This window comes from Peromyscus eremicus, chromosome 16_21 (assembly GCF_949786415.1).
Source record: "Peromyscus eremicus chromosome 16_21, PerEre_H2_v1, whole genome shotgun sequence".
NCBI lineage: Eukaryota > Metazoa > Chordata > Mammalia > Rodentia > Cricetidae > Peromyscus > Peromyscus eremicus.
In genome coordinates, this window is record NC_081432.1 from 50,937,783 (window position 1) to 50,961,561 (window position 23,779).

At 39.5% G+C, this 23,779-nt stretch overlaps 2 protein-coding genes across 2 annotated transcripts in view; both read left to right on the forward strand.

Moving 5' to 3' along the window:
- The window catches only part of Kcnq5 (potassium voltage-gated channel subfamily Q member 5), a 133,110-nt gene that overhangs the window by 16,319 nt on the left and 93,012 nt on the right, over positions 1 to 23,779 (forward strand). The window contains exons 3-4 of the mRNA XM_059281420.1: positions 11,037 to 11,212; positions 11,475 to 11,600. Of these exons, the coding sequence (XP_059137403.1) occupies positions 11,037 to 11,212; positions 11,475 to 11,600 (302 nt within the window). The remainder of the gene's footprint in view (positions 1 to 11,036; positions 11,213 to 11,474; positions 11,601 to 23,779) is intronic.
- The window catches only part of LOC131926320 (glutathione S-transferase alpha-3), a 265,294-nt gene continuing 251,177 nt past the window's right edge, over positions 9,663 to 23,779 (forward strand). The window contains exon 1 of the mRNA XM_059281668.1: positions 9,663 to 9,667. The gene's annotated coding sequence lies outside the window, so the exon portion shown is untranslated. The remainder of the gene's footprint in view (positions 9,668 to 23,779) is intronic.

Sequence of the window (23,779 nt, forward strand, 5' to 3'; positions counted from 1 at the left end):
CTGATGGAAATACACTCATAATTTACTCAATATGCCACATTGTGCATTAAGTAGGATGTGTGCACCTCACCTCCTACTTCATGATGCCTCTGGGGGGACAAACACTTCAATCCTGTTTCATAAACACAGAAACACAGCTTGCTTCTATCCTCCATTCTGTGACCTACATCTGAAATTTAACACTTATGATCATGCTTTGAAGCAATAGTTTTAATAGATCACTGATAGTAAAGGAAATTAGTCCTGTGGCAAAAAACAAACAAAAACACATCACCTGTACATGCAACCCTGACTTCTCCCTTGCTCCCCATAGCTTCTCGTTTGCTATGGACCAGTTACCTGGTAGGTATGTCGGATTTAACAAGCTTCAGATGAAACTCTTAATTTGGCCCCTTAAACGGCGCTCCTGCCTTTCCTCTCCATTCACAGCACTTTGCTCACCCCCAGCTATTGGAAGTCAGAACCCTGCATGCAGCCTGGGCCTCTTTTTTTCAATGGAAACTTGAGCAGGATTCAACCTCTCCATCTTCACATCCCCAGCTCCACTCTGGGTGCTTGCCTCTCCACTGCACCCTCACTGGTGTAAAGCTGATCTTACCTTTTCCTAGAACATGCAGGACTCCTTAACTGGCCGTACAGCTTACTCCTAAGCTGTGTCCAATGTCAACAAAAAATGGTCCTCATAAAATACAAATCTGATATTCTTTTTTAAATATTTTTTCTAGTTATTTATTTTTTATTTAAATTTTTTTTTCATTTTACATACCAACCACAGTTCCCCCTCCTTCCCCTTCTCCTGATTCCCCCACCATCTTCCCCCAACCCCATCCCCCACCCTCTCTTCAAAGGGAGTAAAGCCTCCCTTGGGGAGTCAACAAAATCTGGCATACCAAGTTGAGGCAGGACCAAGCCCCTCCTCCCTTGATGTGTTTGTGTGGTCCCTGGCAGTGGGACCAGGACTTATCCCGAGTGCATGAACTGGCTTTTTGGAGCCCATTCCCTATGGTGGGATACCTTGCTCAGATCTGATATCCTTACCCCCAAAGCCTTCTGCAGCTGTTCCCAAAACCCAGTCCTCACTGCATTCAGTCAACTGCATCTCTTTAATCTCGCCTTAGACCTGCGGTTCTCAACCTGTCAGTTGTGACCCCTATTGGCGACCTCTGTTTCCAGAAGGTAGCAAAATTACAGTTATGAAGTAGCAACGAAAATAATGTTATGGTTGGGGTGGGGTCACCACATCACAAGGAACTGTATTAAAGGGTCGCAGCACTAGGACGGTTGAGAACCACTTGGTTAGACATACGTTCTCCTTCTGCTTCAGTCTTTACAGTCTATGACCTGGAATACTTTCTCTTTACATAAGGTCACAACCACCCCCTCCCTGCTCAAACGTCACCTCCTCCAAGCTGGTTTCCCAGACCGTCACCCCCTCACTCCAGCCACATGTCCCTTTATGGTTCCACCCTCCATCCACTTTGTGTTTATTTCTCCAGGACCTTTGCTTCTCACGGTGTATCTTGTTACTGGCTCGATGTCAGGCCAGTCCTTCTCAGCATAAGCTCTTGGAGGACAGAAAAACGTTTCTGTTTCATTCATGTTCTCTCCCTGGTCCTTCTATCATAACCACAAAAGAATGTGTTGAAGGAATGTATACATTGTACACGGTAGCATCTTTAGCAAATTACCTGAGTGTGTGTCCCCCAGTCCTCCATCAATCAAATGGATGAGAAAAATCTGGAAAATATCATTTCCCAAACACTCTTGCTGATGTCTCATAGTTCAACGATGCCTAACATCCTTTAGAATTCTAGAAAGTCAGAATTAGAATCTTTGGCTGTTTCCGGTTTAATTCATCTCATTTTAAAGGTAGAGAAACCAGCCCTGGGAGTTTATAAGGGCCTAAACTACACAGCAGAAGTGAGACTTACACCAGACATAGTTGGGTATTTATGTCTCTGTGTCTTAACTGCCTGCTTCTTTTGGAAGTTTAGACTTGATATACGGGGGCAAATATAATGAAGCCACAAGATTTCCATCTCTCCTTATCTTGTTGCTCTGTTGGCGATAGTATTTGTGCTACATGCTATCCATGTGTCAGTAAATAAATTAGCAAACTTATGCAGAAATGGTCCCATGCAAGAAAAGACAAGCAAACACTCTGTCTTGATCTGTTGTAACATCGGAGTATCTAAAATATGTGTGTGTGAAATACGAGAGTTTTGACTAAATCTTATCAAATGGGAGGCGTTTTTAATTTGACATACTCCCTGCTATTAGCACTTCTTAGAATTCAGGCTTAAGGCTCAGTGACTACTACTGCCTGCATGGCTGTTTACTGACATTTCTGCTCTCTGTAAGTTACCCAGCAGAGGCCTGGAATAAGACTCAAGCTAGGATCGGACAGCTATGGGTTTGATTCCTGGCTCCACTTACTAACTAAATGACCTTGAGAATGATTCTTAAACGTGTTTAGTATCAATCCACGGTCTATAAAGTGTTAAGGATACAGACATATATTTAATATTTTTATTCCTTCAGATTAAGAAGTTATCAAGCTGCCAAGCACACTAAGGCAGACACAGAGCTTAATGTGTGCTATCTCATTTAATCCTTACATGAGCCTTGTGGGAAAAGTGATTCTGTTCCTTATTTACAGGTGAGAACTCTCAGGCTCAGTGAGATTAATAGAGCTGAGGCCACACAGTTAGCAAGAAGCAGAAGTAGGAACTTCACATTGATAACCTCTGGGCCTCCTTGGAGAACAATTATGGGAAGTGATGAAATAGGATCTGTGTACTAAGCACACTTCACAGGCTCATACATCAGAGCTACTCAGTAAAGGTTACCCATTTTCCTTCGCTTTCCTTACCTTGGACTAAATAAATTACCTTGGTCAATGTGTTAGCCTTCCTGAGCCATAACTTCTCTAAAATAAAAATATAGTTCTCCCCTTTTTCACGAAAAGAGCAGTACATACATGCTTGCTCTAGATCATACTGGATGCACGCACATCCACAGTTGTTTTTTTTTTTTTTTACATCCACAGTTTTATACAAACTTCCATGCAAAGACAATCACCACTGAGATGGAAGCACGCACACACACACACACACACACACACACACACACACACACACACGTAGGGTGTGTATAGACTATAAGATTATAACATCCTTTTGTGAAGCAAATTAGAATTATTCTATGTATCCTCCTGTGAAATCAATTCTCCAACATAGTGGTATATTGGGAATAGCTTATCTTATATTCTGAAACATGATATAACATCTTGTTACTGAATGATATCTATCTAATAATTGTAGTAATAATAATAATAATAATAATAATAATAATAATAAATTAGCTCTTTATTATGCACTAGCATTTATTTTTTCCTTAAAGGGACTTCATGACATAGATATTTGTGTATCTTCGTTTTATAAATAAATTGAGCCACAGAAAGGTTTAGTAACTTCAGTGAGGAAATCCAGATGATATGAGGCACATATCCAGGGTTGGAACCCAGACGGATAGGCACCATACTCCTTGCTCCTACTTCCTTACTCCTTACTTCATAGAAAGTAAATACCATATTATTTTCCATTCATCTATTTTCATTAGAAAACTGGGTTTTCTAATTTTGATATTATAAAAACAGTTGAGTGATGCTAATTATTGCAACATACAAATCCTTAAGTTATAGTAACTTAAAGTAGAAGTTAATGTTCTACTCGTTTAATGAAGGTACTTCCTGCTGGGAAGCAGAATGTGATAAGGACTTTTCTGCTCAAGACAGTCACTCAAGAACTTAGGCTGACAACAAGCTGCACATGGCTTCTCAGAACATCCTTCATCACAACATGAAGCTGACACATAGGAAAAGAGGAAGCAATAAGTTGTATGAGCTTCCCCTCAGCCTGAAAGTGGCAAATACCATGTCCACTCACTTCCTATTAGTTAGAATCATCATTCCATTCAGAAGAGACAAAAGGTAAATAAAGCCCCTGCATGGGCACCCTCTTCTCAGGGGTAGCTTTCTCCGTTGGGAGAGAAGTTTCCTGTGTTGAACAGTTACAAAGACAATCCTGATCATCCATGATCTAAAGAAGCAGACAGATTAACCAAAATAAAGTAAGGAAAAATATGAACAAAGTCATTTTGGATAACTCAAAATAATGGGAAATCAAGGAATCTGTAATCACACACGCACCTACAACTGGTAAAGGTTTATCATATACAGGGTTAGATATGGACATCTTAGAACAGTTTAACTACATGTTTATCACATAATAAGAAGGGCATTTAATCTATTACTATTATTGTTAGCATTAATATTGCTTTTTACTAGCAAAGAGAGAGAAATGAGTGTTTTCAAACATTTTTCATGAAAATTAGTGCCATCATCTTGAGGGCATTCTGATAGCAATCAAAATTTAGAATGTAACAACCCTCTATCTAGAAAAAATATCCTTTAAAAGAATTTCCCAAGTGGTCAGCCCTGAAAACATACATAGGCTGAGCAGGCTATATTTATGTATTCAGGAATATATATGTGCATATGTACACACACACACACACACACACACACACACACACATATATACATATATATATATTCATATATGTAGATAGCACAGGTTAGTGAAAGAAGAGGCCATGAATTTAAAAGAGACCAAAGAGGGATATATGGGAGGGCTTGGAGGGAGGAAAATGAAGGGAGAAATTATATAATTGTATAATCTCCAAAAATGAAAGAAATAATTTTTGATAAAAATAGATTCACAGGTATACTGACTTCAACAACGTTTTAATAGCACAACCAAAAGTAAGCAAAAACTTCATTAATTAATTGATAGATGATATAAATTCATTTACTCTCTTCTGTATACTTACGTTATTTTGGTGTTTTAATGAATATTTTTTATTTTATAACTTTAAAATATATATTTCATTTAAAAATCACTCAAATTTGAGGTTATTTTAAGGCCACTCGAAATAGCTCAAAGAATTAGAACATAAAGGGAGGTGAGGGGTGATATTGTCCTTAGGATTACTTGTTTGCTGTTGTTCTGATTTTTCCAAGAAACAATAAAAATGAAAAGAACTTTCAGTAGAAGGGAGAAATCCATGACATTAGGGGAAATTTCTGAAATTTCTGAATGTTTTCTAAGAATCTAGGAAGGATTTTAAAAGCCTGGCATCCTCAGTGTGTCTATGACTCCAGCCATGACTTCAGGTGGCTTACTTGTAAAATTTCTCTCTTCTTACAGTTACTAGTGTTGAAGTTTCCAGCCATGCTTTTCTCAGTCCTTACAAGTCCCTTCCCATTGAGCTAAGTCTTAACAGATGCTTTATGCTTTCACAGTTGCAGTCACAGCAACAAAGCAAAACCTGTCGAGTAAAGACGTATAACTGTCCTTGCTTTAACCCAGGCATTGGGTCCATGATCCAGTCCTTTTGCATGTGAATCTGCCTCATAATGAGAGCTTTTGGCGACTAATCTCCTTTAGATGCCATCTGTAGAGATTGAGTCATATTGATTTTGCTGACTACACAATACTGGAGCTGAATTAGAGGAGTCTGCTAAGATCCTTCACATCCCAGCATGTCTTAAATACCATTATAGACTTTACTTTGTTCAAATCTTTGGCAGTTTCCTCAAGTCTGAAATAAAAAGAAAATCACTGATAAATCTTTTTGAATGACTCAGTACTATGTTGTGAGCCACCTCCATAATACAGTACTAGTTTATATTTGTATTTTCACTTGGCTGCTTAAAATCACTAAGTGGTCTTTCAACATTTCCCAAGGTGTTCATATCCGTTTTCCTTGGAAGAGGTGAGCATTGGACCTACAGGTTTGCTTCCCCCCACCCTGTGCAGTCTTGAACTCTTTATTTGCTGTTCTATTTCTTTTTCTAGCCCCATTTTCTCTTCATCCATTCTCAAAAAGACCATCTGTTCTTATCATAATTTTATGTCTGCTCTACCGTCCCTGCATTCTATCTTTCCTCAATGCTTTAGGTGATAATGATTTATTCTTGATTCATTATGCACTTGGCTTTCAAAACCTCCCACTTCTCTTTCCCCCGCTGCCATCCTGCCCTGGTCTTTACTCAGCCAAAGACTGATGTAATACAGCTTTTAGCAGCACAGGTTCAGCATCATCTTTGCTACTTACAGATGATGAGCTTTGGTTATTGATTGCTACAATCCTCAATTTCTCAATGTGTACATGGAATGATCTGAATGATTGAATACAGTAATACACACACACACACACACACACACACACACACACACACACTGGATACCAAAATCAACTTCCTCCCATCTGTGACAACAAAATATGTCTCTGAACACTTACAAATGACCCCTGGGAGGCAATAGAAGGGTTGATTCTTGCCCTCAGTTACTGCTTACTTAATACATAAACCAATAAACAAATGGATCTAAATACCTTCTAATAATTCTGTGTACAATTAATCACTTGCCTGCAGGAGCTGTCTGCAGTTTTTACTTATACTAACATGGAGTAACTTCACCAAATACTAAGTTCCAATGTTTCAAAATATATCTTTATATTTTTAACAGAATCTTATATTTGTTTCAGTTGTTTCATACATTCATACATTGAAACAATTCAATGAATCTTGATCTGATGCCCCCTCAAACCCCTTCCACTCTACTCAGGAACCCCTAACTTTTCTATCTCACTCCCCCTAAGCACCTCCATATATCCTCTGTCCTCTTTGTCCTCTTCTTTCCTTGTAGTTAATAACCGAGTCCAATTAGTTCATCCTCCTATTGACTGATCTTGGCTGGTAACCATAGCTGCAGAGAGGTTGTGATTATAGTAGCTGTGTTGTGTCTAGAACAAGGTGCTTTGCAGCTCTTCTCCCCATCTTCCAGCTCACATATTCTTTCCATCCCCTCATTTGTGATGCCCTGTGATCCTTGAGTGGTGTTGATATAGATTTCCCATTTTGGGTTGAACACTCAAGGGTCGTTTATTCTGACACTCTGACCAATGATGGAACTCTGAATTAACTACTGACTAGAAAAGAGAATTTTCCCTGCCCAAAGTTGAGGGCAGCACTCATCTCTGAGCATAAAACATAAATAATTAGAAGGCTGTATAACAACATGTCATTTAGCAAAACAACAATAGTTGGTTCCTCTTTAGAGCATAAGACTTCCTAAGCCATGAGCTTTTGACTAAGTTTATAGTACCAAACATAAACCCTTTCCTGTAGAGCATGCCTCACATCCAAGCCTAAAGCAGTTGGTTACCCCAGTAACTATTGTACCAGTAGCACATCTTGCCTGGAAAGTTAGTATTTTAGGATATAGGGTTGGCTATAGGGTACCATTAATGTTCTTTTTCTCCCAGTGACCTACATAACATATTCCAGTACTATGAAAGCCAGTCAGAAGAGAAGAAGTTTTTATGTTGGTTCCAATTTGAATTCTCTATATCCTGCTACCAAAACCTATTGTGTCTTCAGCAATAGAGTCTTACCAGCTAGCTATGCTGAGCAGCCAAGAACAATGTCAAAAGCTTGTATTGGTTCAGGGACTTTTAAGTGCTCCTTGACCAAAAACTTGTTAAAGATGTATCCCATGCCTGCCACTGATACTTCATGTAATAACCCAGTTCTTCTGGAGAACCATTGTCTATTCATGTAAAGTATCTGTCTTCAACTCCTATTTTTTAATTATATTTTCAATTAGCTTACAAAGTAGTAAAGTTTCATATGGTGTTTGAAATGACTTTATTATTTATCAGAAGGGTTGCCACAGCACATGTGTTAATGTCAGAGGACCACTAGTGGGAGTCAGTTCTTCCACCATGTGGGTTCTGGGGATCCAATTTGGGTCCTCAGGCTTGGCAGCAAATACCTTTACCTGTCTAGCCATCTCACCAGCCTTGCACTATAAATCTTAATGAGGTATGTCATATAAGCTACATTTATGTGTCTGTTTATCGAGATACATTATATAAGGTACATTTATGTGTTTGTTTACCTACGGTTGCTCTATAAGTTTCACATTTCATGTACTGTTAGAATTAATTAGGAGACTGAAAAAAGTTCTTGGGCTACCTAAAAGGTGGAGAACAAGACAAATAAAAAAAACAAACAAAAAAATAGTGCTGCAATCCTGTGGAAAATTCCATTCTATAAACTAACAGACAACAAACGTAATAGATATAAGTAAAAATTACTCCCAACTTCCATACTAGCCTAGGAGATGCTGTGGGTGGTACTGAGAGAAAAAGAAAAAAAAAGCGTGCACCCTGACATTTGGTTGCTCATTTTACTGAACTCTGACCTCCTCTTCTGACCAGAATTACAATGGGAGTATTGAATCCAATCTGCAGTTACCTTTGCATATTTGGTGACTTCAGACATTTAGAGTATGATTCACTGTGTGACTAATCTTAAAATTTCTTCAAATAGACAGTGTTCATTTTACTTTCTCTGGTTTTCCTGTAATGTGCTAACTTCATAGCCTGCTTTTGGAGGTGTTAGTCTAACGGATTGACAGTTGATTTAAAAAAAAAAATTCAGTATATTCATTCCACACCTCATGCCTTCATCTGGAAAATGAGATCTGTACAATTTCTAATTAATAGGTTTCATGACAAGATAAGTTTGTGGAGCTAGAGGAAGGACTTAGTGACTAAGAAAACTTGCTGCTATTGCAGAGAAGCCAGGCTCAGATCCCAGCATCCACATGGTGGCTCACAACCATCTGTTACTCCAGATCAAGGATTTCTCCTGTCCTCTTCTGGCCTTTGTGGGCAACAGGCACTCATGTGGTACAGAGACATGCGTGAGGCCAAAGCAGTCACACGTGTAAAATAAAAGTAAGTTAATCTTTAAAAAAGAAAAAAACTTCAGAAGTAAATTTGGCATCTAGAGAGATTGTGCAGCAGTAATGAGCACATGCTGCTTCACGGAAAACTAGGTATGGTTCCCAGCAGCCAAGGTGGGTGGTTCACAATTGCCTGTAAATCCAGCTCCTGGGTATCCTGTACCTGCTGACCTCTGTGAATATCTGCGCTCACATACATATAACTCCACACAGGCACACAGACACACACACACACACACACACACACACACATACACACACACACACACACACACACACACACACACACACAATTTAAAATTATTTTTAAAAGATCCAGTCTTAAAATTATAGAAAATGCCAGGCATGAAAATCAGTTTTATTTGCTATATATTGTGCAGCACTACGAGACATTTACTTATTTCCAGTGTTTTGAGTACTTTAGTACATAAATAACGGAGTGAGTACTTGGTGATATGCAAGAATACAATGCAATAAAAGCGAAAACATCCACTAGGGTCATAAAATCAGTGTCTCCTTTAAGTCACTGTTGGCACAGAGTCTCCAAATGGAGAACACCATGGCTTCCGTGTACATTAGAACTTTTTCAGTTTGTTTTCTGATATCAAATTAGATATTTGTATAATAAAACCTCAACATTGTGGAAATATATAATTTGGAAAATAAAATGTTCCCATTCCTAATATCACCTGATTGTCTACTCCCTGCAGCTAATTAATGGTGATAACCTATGCAAATTTGCATATGCTTTCCTAGCCTACACTAATTGATGCACATGCTTTCTAAAATAAGATTACATCGCACATTTGCAGATAGCTTTTACTCACTTAAAATATGTCTTTGGTGTCTACATCAACACATTTAGTACCTTCTCAAGAACACAAACTCAAGGATGCATTTTGGGGCCCTCGGGCACCTCCTCACAGGGTAGAGTCTAGGTCTGACGAGAAAAGCCCTATGGCTGATCCTTGCACCGCCAATCACTGACCTTTCTCTAAGAAGGAGCATCAGGAGAATTACTCAGATGGGTCCTGTCAATTTATACAAAATGATCCCATCATCTCGAAGGAAAAATGGAATGAAGAAGACACATTTACTCACCCTTCATTCCTGAGGATCGTAGAAACATTTCAAATGCCACACCCAATACCCACGGAGCAGAACTCAGCCTTGGAGTGTGGAAGCCCAGTCATGCACAACCTACTTGAAGCAAAAAGCAAATTTGACTTGAAGATGCTAAAGACAAGTGAATACTAAAATTGCCAAAGGATGCCATTCTTTTTCCTTTTGTTATCACTACCTCAAAATCCTCTTCCTACCACCTATAGATTTACTTTCAAGTGATTAAGTCCTCTTTGTCTTTTCTACGCCTTGCTAACTGCTTTTTGCCTGTTTCAATTACAAAAGAGCTGATATGTTTAAGCCCAATGGCAATATATCAAACATTAAGTATCCATTTCCATGCACAGCACACGGTGCATAATTGCATACTGTATTGCAACAGAGGTAATATTTGATTTATACTCCAAGCTTTCACCTAAAAGAGCATACTCAGAGCACAGAGTATTCAGATTACTGGAGACCTTTGTTAAACAGTAGGCACAATGGCAGACTCTCCAACAGGAGAGAATAGTTGTCGCAGAGGATGCTATATTGTTTGGCAAAAACAATAAATAAGAAACATTATTACACCAAGCAAGGACATTTCCTGGGTGCATAGATTCCTCCATCCTGTCAACCAGAAAGCCAGAGCCATGGTGTTGGGGGCTGAGTTGGGAGTTTTTGCTGCAGACTAGGGAATTAATGAAAGCAGGGTTATTGTGAAAGAGAGCCTTATAACTCGGCAGCTCCCCAAGACACTGAACTCTCTGGAGGCCATTGTCCAATTTGTTGAAGGTTAGGTGATTCAAAATTGTACAGTGAAAAGCTCAGAGTGGTCAAGGGACCAGAGCTAAAGTGACAGGTAGGTCGTGTTCTGGGCCTTGTCACTCTGCAGTCACTAGGCACCTAAGTGCTGGTAGGTCAGGCTGGGTGCTCAGTTCTGTTTACTTTTGCCTCAAACTGATGCGCATTAACTTTTCAGAAAAATTTTTATTGAGAAATAAAATGTATTTATTAGTCATGGGACTTATGGCTGTCTCCACCTGTTTTTTTCAGATACCATTGTTCTTATCGCTTCAATAGCAGTTGTTTCTGCAAAAACTCAGGGTAATATTTTTGCCACGTCAGCGCTCAGAAGTCTCCGGTTCCTACAGATCCTGCGTATGGTGCGCATGGACAGAAGGGGAGGCACTTGGAAGTTGCTGGGCTCGGTGGTTTACGCTCACAGCAAGGTAAAAATGTTCTCTCTGCACTACATAGCAAAACTCTTGAAAATGTTCCATTGATTACAATAACGTTTAATAAATTTAAGACAGGCAGTTACTTCAGACTGTGGCTCAAGCTATTTGGGGTTCTGGTACATAATGCATTACTTAAAAAGCCTTCATATGCTTCCTAGAAGTAGGAAAATTATTGAATTGTTCATAGATTTCTTATTTCCCTTTTCAGAGATTCTTTTTAACCTCTAAAATGTTTCATTCCTTTTATACCTAGGAATTAATCACAGCTTGGTACATAGGATTTCTCGTCCTTATTTTTTCATCCTTCCTTGTCTACCTGGTGGAAAAGGATGCCAATAAAGAGTTTTCTACATATGCAGATGCTCTCTGGTGGGGCACAGTAAGTATAAGTCTGTTTTTAATCTATTGGCTATTATGAAATGTTGCCACTGAATATAATAAAATGGTTTTCAGTGAATGGTCTCAATGAAAATATTAAGTTCCAAAAGGGGATGGCTGTGGAGATATATGGTATTTATTAAGGGATCTGAGGGGTTTCTGTGCCTTTTTGAGCAAACAAAATTAAATTTACACATAAATTATCATTTCTATTTTTCAGGTGCTCAGTTGTTTCCAAAGAAAAAATATATCACATTTGAAAATAGAAAATGTTAACAGGATTATTTGTTTTAGTGTTGTAAACTTAAATAGATAACTGATAAATTGATTCATTACTCTAGGGGAGAAAAGGGTTTTTTGATTGTCAAAAGAATGAATGGGAGGAGTATGGTGACACATGCCTATAATCTCAGCACTCTGGAGGCTGAAGCAGGAGGATGACAAGTTTGAGGCCAGTCTGGGCTACACAGTATAAAACTTTCAAAAAATAACAGAACAAAAAAATCGAATAGCAGCTGATACAAAGTGAGAAGAATTAAATGCATCAGTCAATGAAGAAAGAGAAGGTGGGGAACAGCCTGTGCAAACAGAGACTGTAGATACCTCATTATAAAATGTTCTGTTCAAAAATCCCATTTGCCTTTGCATTGTTACAAATATTTTCCAAACAAGTAGAACTTACAACTGTCATACAAATAGAAAACAAATGCATTCCATCTATTACATTTAATTCATTATTTGAAATATACCAATGAAGAAACCAGTGAAGTGTCATAGTCAGTTCAGAGTCCTGATCAAAGCACAAAGAATTACTAAATGCTGGGATAGTGAAGCACAAGGACAGATGGAGGAAAATGTGGCTGCTTTCACAGCATGGGGGAACAGATCAGTGAACAGCCACAGAGGAAAAAGGTGGCTGCTTTCACAGCATGGGGAACAGATCGGTGAACAGCCAATAGACATAATATATTTACGTGTAGAAAAGGTAAAATTATTTTATACTGCTATGTGTTATCTACAACTTACAGAGTTGTAGGATAGCTCAAAAGTCATGAAGACACAGACTCCAATAGTCAGGAAAGGGTGTACTGTGAATAATGCATTTTTCCTTTCAGGTAAAGGTTTTCCCTGCATGGTAAAGAATTTGCAAACAGTCATTTGGAACTTACACCCTAATAAGAAGTTTACAGTATGCAGGAGTACTGTATACAGCATAAAAATTACATTTCTTTTCATTTTTCTACTTCTATGAAATTCCAAAAGGGAGTTATATGGAAATACACAAAATTTATAATAGTGTAAAAAATGTTTTTATTTCATTCTTGAGATTATAATTACAACATTCTCCCTTGCATTTTCTCCCTCCAAACCCTCCCATGTATCCCTCCTGACTCTCCTTCAAATCCATGGCTTCTTTTTTCACTAACTGTTATTGCATGTGTATATACATATATATTCCCAAACATTACCTGCTCAGTCCATATAATGTTATTTGCATGTACGTTTTCAGGGCTGACCATTTGGTACTAGACAACCAATGGATGTGCTCTTCCATGGAGAAAGCCATTTCTCCTACTATACTCCCAGCTTTTCTCAGTAGACTCTAACTCTTTGTGAAGGGTTGAGGCCTCGTGGGCTTTTCCCCATCTACGTTGTCGTGCCCATTGGTGTTGTGCTTGTTCAGCTCCTGTTTGGACAATAATGTTGATGAGACTGTATGGGTATTGCTTCTGATATTACTAGGAGATACAGCCTCACGGCACACTCCCAGATCCCCTGGTTCTTACGGTTTTACCACCACCTCTACTGCACTGTTCCCTGAACCAGCAGAGCATTTTGTAGATGAGTCCACTGGGACTGGGCTCCACAGCTCTGCGTTTTGATTGGTTGTGGTTTTCTGTAGTGGTCTCCATCTATCACAAAGAGAAGTTTCTCTGATGAGAGGTGAGGACTGCACTTACCTTCGGGTATAAGTAAATATGTTTATAGATTGTTGTTAGGGGTTATGCTGGTTTAGTAAGTTAGTAGTTGTAGATTCTCCTACAATGACCATGGTGTCACTAGCACTGAGAGGTTTCCCAGGTTTCCAGCACCAGGAATGATTTCCCTCTTGTTTAGCAGGACTTGAGTCCAACTAGAGAGCTGTTGGTTACTACCAAGGTATGCATGCCACTCCTGTACCCATAAGAGTTATTGTGCCATGCTGGTCTGTAGAAGTGGTTCACAGGCATCACATTTGGGTAGGGCTGTTGGTTGCCTCCCTCTTTTGGAAGCTTGTGTAGTGCCTTCTGTTACCATCAAATCTAGGCATGAGGGAGTGGGCATTCAAGTCAGCTCCAGCTCAGGAGTTCCTGAGCCCTGTTTCTAAAGTGCATGGTGTCTTCAGCAATTGGGACTTAACTTCCACTCCCGGGATGTAACCAAGGGCAACAGCAATAGGCTGTATGTTTTAGAAGTCTCTTGGACAGCCCTAGCCAACAACTAAAAAGAGGACTTTCTCATGTCAGAATTGAAGTTTTTGTGATATGATCTTTGGCACTGGGAGGGAGCACCTTTGGCTCAGATGAGAAAAGTCCATTAAAACCCTCTATGTATATTATACATGCAATTACATGTGTTACAGGTTTCTTTTAGCTAAATAGTTAATAGTATGATTCCTTGTGGCTTATTCAGAATCCTTATTGGTATCTTACCCACCCCTTCCTCCTTCTGTACTTACCACCCTCTTAAAAATCCTCCTCCCTAAAAATCCCCCCATTTTCTTATTTCCTCGCTCAGATAACTTGCATCCTGCTATTCCCATTTGCACTCCCCCACATTTTCTTTTGTGTTTACCTCTCTCCTTCTCCCTAAAGGGCACCCTTCTCCCATTTGTGTAAATTTTTTCCACTCCTTTTTCTCCACCAAGGAAAATTCACTTATAAATCACCCTTAATATTTCTTGAGCTGTTGGCTGAACTAGGAACATATCACCATCTTAAACTGTGACTGAAGCACTGGTAGGCTTGTGTTTACTCTTTGTGGAACACAGATGTAAGTTAGGTTTGTCCACTGCTCATCCAAAGGTCATTCATGTAACCTAGAACTCCTGTCAGAGACAATGAAAATTTGTTAGGACAAAATTAAGCAGAACTTGATGTATTTCTTGGTTGTATAGTAGTGATTAAATAAAAATTAGAGATACATTCATCTAAATTTTAGGCTTTTAAAGATGTTATCAGAGCCAGGCAATGGTGGCATAGGCCTTTAATCCCAGCACTAGGGAGGCAGAGGTAGGCAGATCTCTGTGAGTTCAAGGCCAGCCTGGTCTACAAAGCAAGTTCCAGGACAGGCAGGGCAATTACACAGAGAAACCCTGTCTGGAAAAAAAAAAAACAAACAAATATTATCAGAATACATGTCTCCAAGATTATGCTGGTAATGGAGTAGACTATTATATTAATGGATCAGTTTCCAGAACCACTAGGTAACAGGACGGGTTACACAATAAGAGAAAAGGCTTTGCTGAGTGCACGTCAGTCAGGAAATCAACATCTAAAATACATAAACTGTGAAAATTCATCCAAAATTCCACCCAGTCAATAAATGAGCTGATGAACTAGACAGACAGTTCTCAAGAGAAGTCATACAAATAGCCAATAGGTACTTGAAAAGGTATTCAAAACTTAGCCATAGAGGAAATGTAAATGAACACTGCTTTGGGATTTTCTCACCTCACTCAGAAAGTCTAACATCAAAGAAACAAATGGCAGTAAATGCTAGTGTAGAGGTGGGGAGGAGGAAGACAGATAGACTGTTGGTGGCAATGGATACTGGAGAGTCACTGTGGGTATCACTGTGGAATTTCTTCAGCAAAGTAAAACAAGGGACTCTAAGTCAACACACCACGGAGACACATGCACACTCTTGTTTATTGTTGTACTCTTCATAGTCTCTAATAGAAATCAGACTAGCTGTGCATGTTTTCTCTAGTATGGGAAGTCTAGATATAAATGTGTTTGTGTGTGTGTGCGCGTGTGCGCGCGCGTATATGTGCTCACACACACATGCACATGTGCCCCCTTAGTCCCATGAAAGTAGGTGGAGAAGCATGGGAGGGGAGAAAGAGATTGTATGCAAGTGGTAGGGAGAAGAGAGAGTGATGGTATACGTGTGACATAAGAGCAGAAAGGGGGGCTCTTCGTGGGGAGAAAGATAACCAGAAAAAGTAACACAGCTGGGGTGTCCAAGGAATTGGGGAGAGGAATGATGAAGAACAAAATACAATGACATGTGTGTATGAGAAGTGCTACATGATAGAAAAAGAAAGAATGCCATGATGAATCTTGTCGCTTTGTATGTTAACTCACAATATTAATTTAACAAAAATGGCTTCATTTCCAACTCTTCCTCCCTACACACAAGAAACACTGGGCATTTTGGAAAGAGAAGGATGGAGAGCAGAAAGAGACCTGACATTCTTGAAATACCTCCAATCTGTAGAGGGAAAATGAAAACCTGTTACTCATGGTGCAGTAAAGTATTAAACTGAGTGAGAGAAGGCAATCTATACCCCAGCCTGTTTGCAGCAGTCTGGATTCGGGCTTATTGTTTGCTTCTCTTGGATAATTCAAATATATTTCAATTAATTGGGATACTCAGGGCACCTTCTTCCCTTTGAGATGCAGTCACTGGTGAATTAAGCCTGGCAGCTTTTTATCTCTCTTTCCATTCTTCTTCCTTTTCTCCTTATTACCGATACAAATTGCTGTATTGTGTGTGAAACCGTGTGTGGGAAACTCTTAATATACTCTCGCTTAGTCACCAGCTAGCTTCTCCTCCAGAACGACACACAAAACAGGCTTTCAAAGGTCATCTCTGTGATTTGCGGGGAGAAGCAGCAGATTTTCAATGATTTCCACTTCAATAAAACTGTTTTGACTGGTGTTTAACCTGTACTTTACAGGTTTCTAAATGGCCTAATTATGTTTTCATTTTTAAAAAATCTAGCCTTGATAATCAGAGTAAAAAAATAAAAAGATCTTCCAACATGCCGAGCTTCTAGGAATGACAATAAAGGCTTGTGACTTTAAAGCAGTTTTGTTTATATTGGCTGACTCATTAATGGAGTTGTCTGATGCTTGAAAAAACATGAAAAGTAAATAAGAGGGCTTATTATTTCTATTCATTACAAAAACAGCATATACTAGATCTTAGTGTTAAATAAATTTAGATGATTGTACCACTTATTATGTGTCACTGAAGACCTTTGTGGAAAATTTGGTTAGGTAATTTTTTTTTTTTTTTTTTTTTTGGGTATTTCAAGACAGGGTTTCTCTGTGTAGCTTTGCGCCTTTCCTGGAACTCACTTGGTAGGCCAGGCTGGCCTCGAACTCACAGAGATCCGCCTGCCTCTGCCTCCCGAGTGCTGGGATTAAAGGCGTGCGCCACCACCACCCGGCTTGGTTAGGTAATTTTTAGTTGAAATTTTCCATATTGCACATCATGGGCACCTTAATAACTCTATAGTATATAGATTAAATGGGGAAATGAGACCACCCTAAACTGGAGTGTTTCTTTTCTTAGTTCTAGGCTTTATGGAAAGGAAAATTATTTTTAGTAAGAGTTCAAAGTATCACCACAAAATACCAAAATCCAATTTGTGTTCTGTCTACAAATACAGTGCCCCAGTAAATTCCAAGCATTAAAAGTAAAGGTCCTTGCTCTAAGATAGGGAGGGCTGTCTCCAACATCAACTTTTAGGGATACAGGAAGATGATCAGCAGTGGTCAATGCCAATATGATCCCTGAACACAATTCCATGCTAAAGAACAAATGATGTGCCCACCTCATTGTGTGAAATAACAGATACACAGGATCGGGTGTCAAGACCACAGCAAGGTCACAGACACGGATGGTAGCTGTTTGGAGTGTGGACATTGCTCTTGAGGATGTTAAAGAACCGTCTGCCCAAACAACAGAACAAAGGAGAACCCTCTTCTTCATTGCAGACACACAGTGTGAGCAGAGAAGGGGCTTGAGAATCGGAGGTTGTGATGAAAAGTTTCAGGCTCTACAGTAGCAACTGAGGGGGTGATGCTGCGGCAGTGGAGGAGGGGTGAACAGACTAACTCAAGCTGAGATGCTGCTTGCTCCTGGAATTCAGGGTCTCCTGAATGCTAACCAGAGCTCCATGAGAATATATATATTCATATATCATAGCACTATTTCTTAGCGCTATTTCTTTTTTCAGTTGCCCCAGATTTATTCAGAAATAATTTAAGAATAAGATTTTCTGAAGTTATTTTCTGTTATCATCTCCCCCCCTTCCTGTTATTTTTTCGCCTTTGATTCACTTTAGATTTATTCTGAAATAACTTCCGATCTAGTTTTCCCAAAGTAGGTATTTTTTTTCCTGATAATGGCCTGTTCTTGAAGAGCACTTTTTTTTATTTACTCCTCTCCCTGTAATGAAGCCAGTGTTATGTTTTTTAATGTGTATAACGGCGGATAAAAGGACTATACTGTCTAACAGCAGATAGAATGGCATCTGAATACAGATTCCATTTGAGACTGTGTCCATGAAGAGATTATTTCAGACATACAGAAGAATTTGTATCAGCCAAGTCAAGTCTCAGAATCCATGCCAATAATCCTACAGACTTCATAAAGCAAGTCATACAGACGGCTTCTATATGCAATATAGTGTACGGTGTGCTCATTGTACCGCACATCCCAAATCTATGTGAAAGTAAGATACACATGAAATGAACAAGGATACCAATGTCCTTGGTAATACCAGTCGACCTTCAGAGAATCAGCCCTCCTTATTTTAGATTCACCAGTAAAAGTGTTTTCTGCATCATTGTACAAAGTATCATTTCCCAAATTAGTACCAGTACGTGGAGTTAACGTAAATGATTGGTTTTTACTGTCGATGCATTACCTAAAGCTGGCAGAGCTTTATTTAGCCTAAAAGAATCAACAGAGCAGCTCCTAATGATTCAAGAACATTCTCAGCTACCATCCACCCACACACCCCAGCCACCCACCCCAAACCTGGTTCTAAGCACCTCTGAGTCTCACACTTACCTTAACAGCATGTGTTTATGAAGTGTACTGCTCTTAAGGCTCTTGAGGAAATTCATCATTAATAATCCTGATCCTTTAATAATGCCATCCCATACCTGTGTCTGTACACGTGTTTTCGATAGTATTATTCTATGGGCCTTGGCACATGCTGTTTTTTTAAAAAAAGAAGAAGTATGCTCAAGAGACAAGAGTTCTAGACCCAGCACCATGATTTGCTGAGGCATTAGTATTTGTTTTATTTCAACAGTATGTGGGTGGACATGTGTGCGAATATGGAAACCCATATGTGGAAGCTAGAAGAGGATACCAGGTGTCCTGATCTACCACTTACTGCTTCATTTCATTGACATAGGAGCCCTCACTAAATCTGGAGCTAGGCTGATGGCCAGGGAGCCACAGTAATCCCCCTGTCTCCAACCTCCACAGCAGTGGGGCTACAGGTATATATGGCCACGCCCAGATTTTCACACGGGTCCTGGGGGTTTGAACTCAGGTCCTCGTGTGCTTGTGTAGTAGTCTCTTATCTCCTAAGCCATCTCTTAGTCCATGGAGATTGCTGTTAAGAAATCATTTCCTATACATATAATAGAGGTAGTCGTATTAACAACTGTGTGCATGTAATGAGATTAGGACACAGAGTTGGTTTGTCAAACACTAGGGAAATATCAGCCATTACTAGTATTATTATACGGTTTACCTCGAGCTTGAAAAAAAAAAAACATTATGAATGATAATATCCCAAGGAACCTGCCATAGAAGATTTTGTAAAAGGGCAGGAGGAGACTTTGGTGGGTTGGAGCTGAGGGGCCCCATGGTGGGTGAGAAAGAGACTTGCCAGGCAAACACCACAGGTGGTGGTCACAGCAGGTGGCAGCCACAAGGAGGGGGGCACATGGGACATGACACCATGCAGGCAGCACTCACATGGAAAGTTTTACTAAGGGAAGGGAAAGGGAGAGGGGGGAAGAGAGGAAGAGATGAGGTGCTGAGGTGCAGAGTGACCTCATGGGAAGAGAGAGGAGAGAAGAGAGGGAGAAGGAGGGGAAGGGAGTGGGAGACGGGGAGGGGAGGGGAATCAGGAGAGGGAGAGAGTGAGGAAGAGGGGGAGAGGGTGCAGACAAGACCTCCTGGGGGAAGGAAGGAGAGGGGTTTCCTCATAAAGGTTGTCAGGACTCTGGGCTGGCCAAGGTATTGCCTGCTTATTGCCTGGGTCCCCAAGGGGCAGATCTGAATGCTAACAGAAGAATCCAAATTATATGATGCTACCCACCACAGGACACTCTGATGTTTAAACCAGAGAAAACCTTTCTGAGGCAATAGCACAAATCCCAAAATAACTATCAGATTCTAGGAGCATTCTCTGAAATCAAGTGCTCATGGGAAAAGAGGTAAAAAGGAAGGAAAGAAAGGAGAGGAGATTGAAGGGAGAGTAAAGGAGGATGTTATTGATACTGCCAAAGGAGTTGTTGTTCTTCAAAGACCCTGTTATAAGAAATTATGCCATGCTGTGAAATGCCAACCTTCTATTCTTAACTTGTTCCCATGAATGCATTAGCTAAAATCTAGTATTGATAGTTACGTTTTCATAATAATGTCAAGGAATGTTCATTGATTTCTTCCCTGAACGAAAGAGAAGAAAAATTATTTTTCTAATGGAATTAAGCAACTTGAGAGGGAAACACTCTAGTCCAATAGTGTCTAAATTTGACCGTAGCATCTTTCATTCTTGTTTATGTTGTTGTTGTTGTTACTTTGTTTTGTTTGTTGCTTTTGTAACTGTTGCCTTATTTATTATCCTGTCTGTGCATGGTATGTGTCTGTAGATGCAAGGATGCACATGCCACATATGTGTGGTTAGAAGACAACTTTCAGGAGTTGGTTCTATTCATCTACCTTGTTGAGACTGGGTCTCTTTTGTTTCTGCCACTGTGTACTCAAGGCTAGCTGGCTATGAGCTTCCAGGTGATTCTCCTATCTCCATCTCCATCATTCCATAGGGATCCTGGTATTACAGACACAGATGATCACTGTATCTGCCTTTCAAATTTAGCATCTGTGGATCAGACTCAAGTCATCAGGTTTACACTGAAAGCGTTGTTACCCACTGAGCCACTTCACTAGTCTGTTACTTTTCTGAGACAGGTTCTTACTAGGTAACCCCAGCTAGCCTAGAACTCATGATCTACTTGCCTCAATCCCCTAGGTACTAGGATTATAGACAAGTACCACCAGGCTCACCTCTAACATTCCATTCTTCTTTTTTTTTTTTTTTTGAATCAAGAAAATTTCTACCAGAATTTGCATTTGCTTTGGAATAATATCCCAGAAAAAGAATTTGCTAAACATTATAAGGTACTTTCAACTCTACCTCGCACAATTATACCTTTAAGTCACAGTTTTCAGACCACAGGCTTTCACAAAATATGTGTTCTCGGTTGTACGACTGCAACTTGATGTGTATATCACACAGCAAGAACTTATCTGGACTGTTCTCATCTGTTCAGTCACTTAGAGTAAATGTAGCTGAAGAGGTGGCCCAAACCGCCAAGGATTTGAGGCCTGCCAAAGACGGGCAATAGGGGAAGTGATCCATGTGCCCTCTGACCCTAGTCTACCTGCTACTCTACAGCCAGAGATTGTATCTGCCACCATCCAGGTCAGATTGTGAGGTGTGGGGACAGGCAGAATCTTCAGAAAGTGTCCTTCAGCCTAAAAAAGTGTGGAAAGAGATACCAGAGAGTTTTTGTTAGAATTGTTAACTTTGTGTTTATTTGCTTGATTGATTTTGTTTTTTTTCTTATTCTTTGTTTTTCAAGACAAGATCTTGCTGTGTAGCCCATTCTAGCCTTGAACTCACAGCCATACTCCTATCTCAGCCTCACAATGGCTAGAGTCACTGGTATGTGCCACTTTGCCCAGCAGTTCATCAGTTTCTTAGAGTAAATTTAAAGTTTGATGATCTCTGAGTGTTAGAAATATACTATTCAAAAGTCAACAAGTAAGAATCACAGACATTTTTCTATGAGATTTTATTCCACTTAGCATGTTAACAGCATATCTTTTGTAAACTCTGTAACTAGGTCAAAATGGAATTATGCTCCATATAATGATCCAAAAGGCCATATCTCCTAATCTGCATCATGTATATATGCAAAAATGCTCAAAATTGTATATGAGAAAACAAAATTGTATTCTACATATTTGCCTACACATATAACTATTCATTTAGGAATTTGAATAGGTGTTCTCATAACTTACCTTCTCTTCACTGACTGACTAGAAAGCCCAACACTCACATCCCCCATAAGCATATTAACAGAGATCTACAACACACTGAACATATCCTTAAGGCCCACAGAACTCAGTTCTTGCCATTGTTTGAATACCTGTTAAGAGTCAGTATCACCTCTCAGTGTTCTTGCATTTGGAACTATCATGGCATGGTTAATTCCATATTATTGAATAAGCTGATTGTCATAGTCTGTGATGAAACACCATGACCTAAGAAACTTAGGGAGGAAAGGGTTTATTTGGTTTACACTTTCACATCATGTCACAGGTTTTCATCAAAAGAAGTCAGGACAGGAACTCAAAGAGGACAAGAACCTGGAGGCAGGAGCTGATGCAGAGGCCATGGATGAGTGCTGTTTACTGGCTTGCTCAGCCTGCTTTCTTATAGAACCCAAGACCACCATCCCAGGGGTGGCACCAACCTACAACAGGCTGGACCCTCCCCCCTAAATAGCTAATTAAGAAACAGGTTAGCCTACAGCTTAATCTTATAGAGGTGTTTTCTCAATGGAGGCTCCTCCCTCTGATGACTCCAGTTTGCAGCATTCAAGTTGATGAAAAACTAGCCAGCACACTGATAATACAGATGGATGGTTTATGAAAGTGGAATAGAATGTTTTATAGAAGCTCAAAAACTGCAAAATACTAAAATATTATTACTATAAAACCAAGTGCAAACACACAACTCTGTTTAAAGGGGAAGCCTCCATACCTAGGGATTCTCTATATTCTCATCACTCCATGAGACTTGAGTTGATGCTACACAGATAAATAAAAGGTAGATAGGTAGGTAGATAGATAGATAGATAGATAGATAGATAGATAGATAGATAGATAGATAGATAGATATAGACAGACAGATAGATGATAGATAGATAGATAGATAGATAGATAGATAGATAGATAGATAGATAGATAGATAGATAGATAATAGATAAACATAACGTGGTGGAGGATAAGTGATTTAGAGCATATGGTGTTCTTGCAGAGGGCCAAGGCTTAATTTCCAGCACCTGAATAGTTACTCACAACGTTGTGTAACTCCATTTAGAGCAAATCTGGTATCTTCTGGCCTCTGTGAACACCAGCCACACATGTGGTACACACACATACATGCATGCATGCAGGTAAAATACTTACATGCCTAAAATAAAATAAACAAATCTTTTTTAAAACATAACTTTTAAAAACATCAAAAAGGGATGCATTATAGGTCAGATTTATGAAAATAAAATATGAAGTAGAATCCCATGTAGCTTGAGTTTTCCTGCCTGGCCCACAGTCAGAACAAATCTCTATCACCTGCCAGTCCCACAACCACTCAGACCCGACCAAGTAAACACAGAGACTTATATTGCTTTCAAACTGTATGGCCGTGGCAGGCTTCTTGCTGACTGTTCTTATAGCTTAAATTAATCCATTTCTATAAATCTATACCTTGCCACGTGGCTCGTGGCTTACCGGCATCTTCACATGCTCTTTCTCATCTTGGCGGCTGGCAGTGTCTCTCTGACTCAGCCTTCCACTTCCCAGCTTTATTCTCCTCCTTGTCCCGCCTACACTTCCTGCCTAGCCAATGGCCAATCAGTGTTTTATTTATTGACTAATGAGCAACACATTTGCCATACAGAACATCCCACAGCAATCCCATTTCTTCACAAAGAATGTCAGGAAGTGAATATACCTGTATGTGTTTTAGGGAACAATAAAATATTTAGTACATATATTATATATGTATAATTTAGTTTTGTGATAGTGTGCTATAATCAAACTTCTAAGTAGACAACTAGCTGTCTACTTAGAGAATCAAAGACAACT